Source organism: Mercenaria mercenaria, chromosome 15 (assembly GCF_021730395.1).
Source record: "Mercenaria mercenaria strain notata chromosome 15, MADL_Memer_1, whole genome shotgun sequence".
NCBI classification, from domain to species: Eukaryota; Metazoa; Mollusca; class Bivalvia; order Venerida; family Veneridae; genus Mercenaria; species Mercenaria mercenaria.
In genome coordinates this window covers 55,761,027-55,771,258 of record NC_069375.1, presented here as the reverse complement: position 1 = coordinate 55,771,258, position 10,232 = coordinate 55,761,027, and the positions used below count along the sequence as shown (strand labels likewise).

Here is a 10,232-nt window from a genome sequence, read left to right as displayed (position 1 = left end):
GGCATAGCGTAGTGTCTAAATGCCCATGTAGTTGGTGGAATACCTACAAAAGTTACAAATGTATTATTTGCAATGAAAAGCAAATAAAATGAGATATTATCCCACGGGAAATGTATGTTAGGTTTAAGACAAAACTGTAATGTCAATCATGACTCGTCAGATTATAATTTTCATACATTTGTGCAGATTTGAAAATAAAAATCTGCCTTTGGAAGAGGACATGTTTTGTAACGTACTTGCTAGCAAGAAAAAAAACACAGTCGCATAATCTCAACACATAGATATGGTACGATAGGACAAAGTAATTTAAATTATATCATGTGGAAATAGTTTTTGTACCTAGATTATGTGTTTTTTTTTTTTTTTTGCTGAAAAGCACCTGAATTAATAAAGCATAAACAAAAAAAACCACTAAAAGTGTTTACAATGACAAGGATATCAAATACAGATAAGTCTAAGTAATTGTTAGTGGAAAAAATGGGTGGTTTAGACTTGCAGGAAGCCACTTAAAGTATATTAACCATTCAAGTCAAAATACGAAAAAGATGGACGTAAACCCAATATATCTAACATAACGATGATTCGGACATACGTACAAAAAAGTCGTCTTGATTTGGTAAATGTTTGCTTCGATAAATTCGAATACCCACCCATTCTTGCAAAAGTCATAGACTGGACAGGAATATGACCTTAAATATTTGACCTCTAGGAGTGGCACTGACTATAAAGGTAGGGGCATTTGTCTTAAACACGACACGTTACCTTGTTGTGGTATACATGCATAAAAATTATAGAGTGGACAAAAATGACATTAGATATTTAACATAAAAATGTGACCTTGACATTTAAGGTAGCCAAATGTCAAGTAAATATGTCATACTCTTTCTATGAAATGGCTGCGGAATGATGAACAGATGAACAGACGGACTGACAACGACAATATTTCTCCGTTATATTCTGCAGATATCCAACAATTATCATATGGAAGTGATACCAGCGATAGAAAACACATCCATGATGCTGTTATTCTTAGAATGGTAACATTGAATAATCGGCAAAGAAATGTCTTTACCAGCGTCTATAACCTCTGATAGTTGTACCATTATTCGTTCATCAGTGAAGAATACGTCATTTCCGCTCTTCTTTTCCATCCTCTGTTCGTCAATATAGTGGTCAACTAGTCCTCGTAGTTTTCCAGGAGTGAAGGTTTTCTAATTTTAAATATATTCATACTCTAAAGTATATGACTGCCTACATGTACTTATATCATGATTACTATTTGACATAACATTTACAATCGCATGTGCATTCAAGTATAGTTATAATGCCTAATGGATAGGATTTAAAAAACTTAAAAACTGCCTAACAGTTACCATTTCATACATGCAAAAATACTTTCACAAAGACTGTCTGAAAACAAACCTTCATGTCATAGAAATATTTTTCACGAATTTTCTGATCCACATTCTTATGTTGCCGATACTCTTCGCCAAATTTCCCAGGAAGAAATCGTAGAAATGGAAATGAGGTCATGATAGAGTTAACTGCAGAGCGAAGAAAGAAATCACCGCCGCGTGTATGTTGCCAGAAATCATCTTTATTCGGGTCATCGTCAGGTATGAGTTCACCACACAGCTGAAAATGTACACAACATACAACTTAATTGAGATCATTTGCTGATTCAAGTTGAATATCAGATTGAAGAGAGATGTATCTTGACAAAACCGAAAACTTCTTTCAGTCTCCGTCGTGTTGTTTTCGTTTAAAACCAATATTGAAAACGCATCACAAGAAAATGAAACAGAAGAACAAAACTTTACTAGACATAAGTTTCTTTGATTTTAAGTACATAGAATGCGTGTCAGATATCCTTTTAAAATCCTTGGTATATTTATCACATGCAATACGATAACCATTTTACTTTTCAGTTATAAAGCATTGAATGAATTCAAATCAAATAGTTAATATGAAGTTTCATACATACAAGTTCCTTTTACACTAACCACAAGAGAAATAACATTTGATAGTGATCGACCGAAAACATCCATGCACTGAAATGTCATGTTTGGCATTTCTTCTATTCGTTTCACAAGAAGATCCATTTCTACCAAAACATTTTTCTCCAAGTCTGTTAGTCCGCTACCGTACGCATGTAAAGCCTTTACTAACTGCTTTCTTGCTACATTATGAAAGGACCCAAATCCTTCTGGTACAAAAGCCAACGACTGATGGTGAAATCGGATATACTCGCCAAAGAACATTTTGGCTCGGTCATTGAAATGCCGCTTGTAACCGTCATCAGCAAATGCCCTTTGTATTTATTTCCTGGCTGTTCAACACAACAATATTTTCTGAAAACATTTTTTATAAAACGAAAAATAGTTCCAAATTTGTCCGCATACTCGGTAAGTTTGAAGTATAGATTGTATTCATTTACTTCTAGAATACAGCCGATCAATGGAAAACCTTTCGGTCCTGGGATGGCTTTTCCTTTCAAGCTGCGTCTTCGGTGAACAAAGAAAACGCTTATAATTCCAATAACAACAGCTAAGACAATGGCGTAGAACATTTCAAGAAGTCGTCTGTGCGATCTGAAAATTATGATTAATATATCGTTTATATTTCGACTGCAACGTAATATTAATTATACAAGTTATTATATACCAGCTTTATATTGCGCAAAGGCAGCTATTTAGGGTGCCAGATACATTCTCTAAAAGTAGAGACACAGACCGATCTGACCAGAGTGACAGTGCAAGAAAAAACCCCGACCTAACTTTGCGAATAGAAAGTCCGATTCTTTAACTTGCCCGGTGTATAGAACTTATACAAGCAAAGCCGTCTTTCCTGGGAAGAACAAGTTCTGGGGTCTTACTTAGGTGCGAGACACTCAGAGCATCTCAGGACACTCAAGAGCATCTCAGAAATTTCCAGTGCCTGGTCCAGGATTCGAACTCTGGACGTCTGGATTGTCAGCCCTGAATAACTTTATGGTTGCTTTTAATTTGAATCGTGCAGGGTGATCAATTAATTTTCTATGTTGTGACAAATATCAATGGTAATTCTTTAACACTAAACTTCATGGTTTTGTTGACAAGAATGTTAACGTTGTAACATGGGATAAATGGTCATGTGGCTTTAGTGTAGACGAGTATAAGTAAGTATTTAAGGGACATTTTTTTAATAAACTGAATTAAGGATTATATTTACAAATACACATAAATTGAACAAACAGAATGCACAATAAGTATTAACAAAATTGCAACATTACATGTGAGACAAGTATACAAAGATCCGAGAATGGAACATGTTAAACCATACTAAGTGTTATGTTTAATGTAGAATGAAATGTTGAAACTTTCAGGTCAACTTGTATTGTATTGAAGTCAAAATTAAAGATTTGTTAAATTGACAAAATTTCAAACAGAAAGGGAAGAAAATAGCATGAAACTCTAGTGAAAAGCACTGTACATATCACATGTTTGAAAATTTTAAGACTCTTCTGATACATATTTTACAAATAAACATTGAAACAATAATAATTGAGGTTAAGCTTTATATTAAACTACACAACAGTACAAGAACTGCCGTTTTGGATTCAGATTCATAACAGTCAAAATATATGATAATGAAAAAATTCCAAAGAAGTGACATAAAATCATTCTTTTCCTTTCAGTTACATTTTTGTATTCTCGTAATCCCTAGCTTGCTTACTTTCTGTGCATAAGCTAAACTATCACTATCGTTAGCACGTTTGCACATTTCCATATTAAAGCTTGTTCAATATTCGTATCGAGGGCTTGGAACGAAACTGGTCTTTATATAGAAATAGAAGCAGATAGAATAGTTCCGCTCTAAGCCCTGGGTATGTAAAACTGAAGTCTGTTAATTATTATCATTTTCAATACGCAAACGCCAGGATTCCGTTTCCGAATCGTATGTTTGAACACTTGTCTGCAGATAGTATTTCAATTATTCTTCTCTTGGCAGTTACATAGTCAATGAGAAAGTTGGATACTACGAGTATATATTTAATAAGGAAATTCGCAACATCAAGGATAAATCTTGTTTCCTTGTCGTCTGTATTACATATGTACACATAGAGTCTCGCAATAAAAATGTGTTTAAGGAACAATTTTATTTGGTATATTTCAAAGATTGCATAGAATACATGGCATTCATTTGTCTACCTCGGAATGAAAGGACTTCCAGCCAAGCATGTTGAGACACAACATTTCGAGTTCGGATTTAAAGGTCTTGAGCCTTTTTCGCTGCACACCTATCATGAAAAATTTCCAGTAAAACATATAAACTTTTCTTTTTTTTACATTGTTCCATAGTTCATCCCCAAACAGTGGTCTCGGTTTATACTACAAGTGATTCAGATTTCGGAGGGTTTATGCAATCCAGATCAAGTTTGATCGATAGAACAATGAATACTTGGCTTTTTGACATAAATTGTTAACCTTGTCATTAAGTTTTCTGTTCAAATACATAGCAACATGCATTACATTCTGTGTTTCTTTGATTTGAAGTTTCATCAAGATGTGAGTTATTTGGACTCAAAGTACGTGACTTCCTTCCAAATTTGATGAAGTAACTTTTGCTAGCATTCATTATACATCTAAATCTAAATGTGTAGCTGTAAATTAGGTCTAACATTTTCTGCAGGTTACCAAGGCTATTGACAGAGAGTGATGTATCTTCGGCAATTGTCATCTTACCTCATAGGTGACCCAAAACGGTAATACCAAGAACACTGTGTTCTAAAATGTTCAAGATCTCGTCTATAAATAAGTTAAACGTCCAAGTGCAGATAACTTTTCCTTGGAGAATTCCTTATTTTACCAGGAATAAAATATACATATGTAACAAGTATTTCAGAGAATACTTTCAAGCACGTAACTACCCTGAATGTGTTAAAAATGAGGCATTAAAGAAGGCCTCTTCTCTATCAATGCAAGATGCTCTTAATTCGTGCAGTAGCAAAAATACGGATAAAGTCATTCCTTTTGTATGTACCTACAATCCATCTTTGCCCAATATTGGTAAAATAATAAACCAATATTGGAATCTTTTAAAGTATTCTCAACAAGAGAGTGTTAGACAATTATATGACTATAAACCTATTGTTGCTTACAAAAGACCCAAGAATATTCAAGATGTTTTAGTTCATTCTAGGCTGAGTAAGAAAGACAAAAATTGTAGTGTAAGTAAATGTTATAGACGTCGCTGTACACACTGCTTAAATATTAATGAAGATAATTCATTTTCTAGTTCCACCAATTCATCTTGTTATAATGTTAGACATGATCTGTCATGCAATTCAACTGATGTTATTTACTTAATAACATGAAATAAATGTTTTAAACAGTATGTTGGACAAACGCACCAGCAATGTTCACAAAGAATGAATAGTCATAGATTTGATATCAATCATTATCCAGAAACTACTACTAATGTTTCTGAACATTTTAATTCTCAAGGACATACTATACAGGATTTCTCTTTTATGCCCATTGATAAAGTAACTAATCCTTGGAAAAGGCTTTTAAAAGAGACTTCCTGGATGTACCGTTTGGGCACTGTGTCTCCACAAGGAATGAATTCAAAAATTCTGTATTAATGCCTTTCTGAAATACTTGTTATATATGTATATTTTATTACTTGTATGTATTCCATAATCAGTTTTTACTGGTGCCATTCCTTAATCATTGCACTTATACTGCATTTTTTCACCAGTTTTTATGTATCATACTATGATCCTGTTTATGATTTTTACGCCAAACTCTTTGTTTAATTTTGACGTTGTCGTCATCGACGTCGTTTGACGTTGACGTCACTTCCTTTGTTATGTTTATTTTGAACCCTGAAGAAGGCTGATGTAGCCGAAACGTTGGTTAAAAATAAAGTGACTTGTTTTAAAAAAGTTTTTGTAGTTTTGACTACTTTTAATACTTATATTATTTTACCAGGAAAAGGCAGGAATGGGTGTTATTAACAACGATATAGTTGCCCTTTCAGAATGGATATCAAAAAGTATTTACCACATTTTACCTCGAACGTCTAAACGATTCAACTTCTAGAAAATAGCGTCTAAACGAACTGTGTCAAATGCCTGTTTTGTGTCAAGCACTGCGACAAATACTCAGCTATCAAGTTTCTTATTATGATAAAATGTTATGTCCCCAATATAATTCGGGCATTACTAAGAGATTTGCTGTTTATTTGGAAATGGAATCTTGAACTTTTAACTTATCATGCAAAATTTTCTGAAACAATATGTAGATTGCTTGGGGCGGATATTGATTATAAATTACCATTGTATTCATCAATTGGAAATATCGTGTCTTTTGCGTATTTCAGAACACCGTCTGTTACTATTTTATTAAAAATCCAAGTAAATATGATACCTAAGTCCTAACCGCCATACTAAAGGTATTCATTTATAATTGTGTCAAAAGATTTGGCCTTGTAATCCTTAAGTTAGCTGATATATTTTGCAACAAAATTTGGTTACCGTAATGTTTGGTAATAGATCTGGTATACTAGTATAATATATGCAAGGTTATTTTTGCGTAACTGTAGATTTGAATTTCGCGTCAACATTTTCACCGTTTAAAGGTATACAAGTATACAAAGTATACAAGTTCTGAAAATATTTTAAAAACATATTTGTTATTACACCTAGAGGATCTAGCGTCGGACCGTTTTCAGTCTGGATCTGTGTACATTTTTAATGATATTTTCTTTTTCTTGATTTAACAAGGCCCTTAAATAACCGAATGACTCATTCTGTTGTTACATAAATTGTGAAACCAAACTATTTTTTCTTGCTCAAAAGTGCGCAATCCTCCCGCTTAGCTCAGTAGGGAGAGCGCAGATTTAATACACAATGTACTGTAGATTGGCAAAACTATTCAACTCTGTCAGTAAGTTATATGGTTTGTAACCCACTGATAAAACTTTGTGTTACATAAATAAGCATAAAAAAGGTAGAGTTATAAGCTCGAAAAAAACCTTCTTTCTCGTATTCCCATTGTTTTTTGCAAATCTACAGAATTTCCGCAAAAAAAAAAGATAATTACAGCTACTGCGGATCTCTTTAACTATAAGTAAATATCTCAAAACTAAGCATACGATCTTATGCATTTTGTTTCACCATATATTAAATCATATCTTATTCAGTGTGTTTGTTTTGTGTTTAACGTCGTTTCTCAACAGTATTTCAGTTATGTAATTACAGGCAGCTACACTAACCAGTGTTCCTGGATTCTGTACCTGTACAAATCTGTTCTCCGCAAGTAACACATGCATCAAAGGTTAAAAACGAATTATTTCAGACACAGTGTCTATTATCGAATCGTCACGTAGAACCTACGCCTCGCCCAGTAAATATATAAGTCATAGGAACATTTCTATTTCTCAAAAATATTATCTAAATTGTGATTTTTTTTGTAGGCGACTATTATGAAATCTTTTGTGCGGTCCTAATTTTGAAGTCTTGCAAATAATTAAGCAAACGAAAATACTTTTTTATGCCGAATTTTCTAAGAATAATTATTCTGAAGTTTTGAAAAATCAGTGTTAAAATCAAATTCTATATTGAGAACATATTTTGTTATGAACGCGCAGAACTACTTTAACTGTTATCATTAACTTACGATGATGAAAATGCAGTGATGATGACAAAGAGTTAAAGACGAGCCTATATTAAATTAAACTAATGTATTACCTTCTGTTCAAGCTTGATAATCAGCGCCTTGATACAGTTCTCTGAATTCCAACAAACATATATAAAAGACTTAACGAAAAGAACAATCACGTTAAAACACAGTTTATTTATCACCTTAGATTTTGATATTTTTTTAATCAGCATAGCAATGTCTCGAAGGAGATTCACGTTGGTCTAAATATTTCCTGAAACTAATTTGAAAATTACAGCAATAGTTCTAGAATCCCCATATATTAGAAAGTAAAACACATATTTTCCTTTCTGTAAAATATCACAATTAAAAATATTATAGCTTATTTCTATTCATTCAGTAACACATTAAGTTATATGCAAGACACAAAGTTTTGATTGTATGCATTTAACACATCCTCTCTACACCTTGCACTACTTATATCGTGCATTCGATATATCGCTGCTTTCAAGGACACAAACGTTTAATAAACAAGTCTAAAGGTTCAAGAATTTGTGAAACATTGAGCACTTCTAAAAATATTAAACATGATATCATTGTAGAAATTGTTTCGATTTATTTAAAGCCTGAGGGACGGTTCTTGAAAAACCCAAAATGGCGGCCATTATTCAAGATAATAAATCTATAAATCGCGAGAAAATAACTTTATAAATACATGATTATAACAAGTTTAAAATAATCACGATATATATTCAGAAAAATATCCATTATGCCGCCTAAATCTAAGAGGGCCGCAAAAACGTCATTTTTTTATTAATATCGCGCCTCAGTTGGAAATCATTATGTGAAAACTGTGAAACTTTGCATGATAGTACATATGAGCCACGCCATGAGAAAACCAACATAGTGGCTTTGCGACCAGCATGGATCCAGACCAGCCTGCGCATCCTCGCAGTCTGGTCAGGATCCATGCTGTTCGCTAACGGTTTCTCTAATTGCAATAGACTATAAAAGCGAACAGCATGGGTCCTGACCAGACTGCGCGGATGCGCAGGCTGGTCTGGATCCATGCTGATCGCAAAGCCACTATGTTGGTTTTCTCATGGCACGGCTCATATATCTATAAAATGCAATCCTCAGGTAAGTTCAACACTAAAATGTGGTAAACATACAAAATTCGATATGGCCGCCATAAAATAAAGATACATAATGGAATAGCACATTTTGTCTCGAATTTCTAAAATTCTTATAGTAAATTACACTTAAGGTATTAGAAGCGTAATAGAGTACCTCATTTTTGAACAGTATTCAATTTCTACCATAAACCTACTTTTACTGCAATTCTGAGTGGGGCGTAGGTTCAAGCCCTAATGGGACCAAATTTTTTTTCCTAAGTTCCTCTTTTCTAGAAAGTTTTTACTTCTTTCAAGAGTTATAATTGATTTATTGTACAAAAATGGAAAAAAAATAATTTGATATTAAGCGATTTCTTGCTTTTCCGAGTGAATTTACTTCTTAAACAGAAGGGGTAGAGTTACACATCTTTAAAAATAGTGAGTTACATGCGATAAAAGTTCTCTGTTTTGCTTTGACTCTTTAGATTATATATCGTGGAAGAAATTTAGGTAGATTTTACGTCTGCCCCAAGGTTATTTTTAAATGAAGTAAGCAAAATTCAAAACAGAAACACAGGATTCAACCTTATTTTTTCAATGTTGAAGTTAGAATTCTGTCTCATTAAATCCGTTTACTTGAGGCGCCCTAGAAAAAATGATATTGACATTTTTATTTTGTGTTTTATAATTGTTTACCAATAGTTTGTTGTATCTTTTATTAAAATTAATGGTAAAATGAGTTCTCTGCAAACGTTTTGGATAGTGGCCATCACTTTGAAATTTGTCTCTACCTGAGCTTGAGGAGAAACCATAAGTTATACAAAATTATAAAAAAAAACGGCACGGTAAGATAGGGTGTGACCATGGCAGGACTGATGCATTCTGTCGAACTTAAAACTTTATGTATACTTTTTATGATGGCTTCGGCTTTTAACATCGCATGCGGTGGAATTACAGGTTAAAGATTAGAAACCACTGCAATACGGCAAATAAAAACCCAACCAAATAATCCACACAAAACGTGTGCTGCTGCAATCTAAAAATGCCTAAATTTTTACATGGTCAATATCAGTAGAATTTTCAGTGAATTTCTTTGTAAACAATTTATTTGAAAATCGGTGTCATAATGAGACCTAATTTTTAATAATAAAACGTATAAAATGTAAACGGTTGTTTTGATCACGTGATGAACGGTTGTTTATATCATATGACCAAGACAATTTAAATAAAATAGTAGTTCAGCACCATTCGTGTATGTTAAAGCGACCGAATTGAATCTTGCTATAGATGATAAATTACTATCAAATGTATGGCTTTTCTATGGTAACACGTACATACCTAGTCACTTGAAAGTTACATGATCTTATACAGGGCATTAATAAGGTCAATCATCCTATCCATGTCTTTTAAAATTATGAAAATGCGAACAGAATTAGATAACTATGAAAAAGTATAGATATTACACTAACTC

General features: G+C 33.2%; 1 protein-coding gene across 4 annotated transcripts; it reads right to left on the bottom strand.

Moving 5' to 3' along the window:
* Positions 1-962: 962 nt before the first annotated feature.
* Positions 963-8,088, bottom strand: LOC123555172 (uncharacterized). Of its 4 annotated transcripts, none has more exons than XM_053525309.1 (4): positions 7,736-8,088; positions 2,004-2,591; positions 1,423-1,635; positions 963-1,211 (listed from the first exon to the last, which is right to left on the bottom strand). In XM_053525309.1, the coding sequence occupies exons 2-4, from the start codon at positions 2,259-2,261 to the stop codon at positions 978-980; spliced, it is 705 nt and encodes a 234-aa protein (XP_053381284.1). In that variant the 5' UTR covers positions 2,262-2,591; positions 7,736-8,088; the 3' UTR covers positions 963-977. The 4 variants fall into 4 exon arrangements, 3 of the variants coding, with proteins under 3 accessions (XP_053381284.1, XP_053381286.1, XP_053381285.1); XM_053525311.1 differs by having other exon boundaries at positions 2,438-2,591; XM_053525310.1 differs by having other exon boundaries at positions 2,004-2,351.
* Positions 8,089-10,232: the final 2,144 nt, after the last annotated feature.

Excerpts from the sequence above, each read along its gene's own strand:
- LOC123555172 (XM_053525309.1), bottom strand. The coding sequence starts at position 2,261 with ATGTTCTTTGGCGAGTATATCCGATTTCACCATCAGTCGTTGGCTTTT. Across the intron at positions 1,636-2,003 it reads CAAATGTTATTTCTCTTGTG|CTGTGTGGTGAACTCATACC; the intron begins GTTAGTGTAAAA and ends GTACATTTTCAG. Across the intron at positions 1,212-1,422 it reads AATATTTCTATGACATGAAG|AAAACCTTCACTCCTGGAAA; the intron begins GTTTGTTTTCAG and ends ATTTAAAATTAG.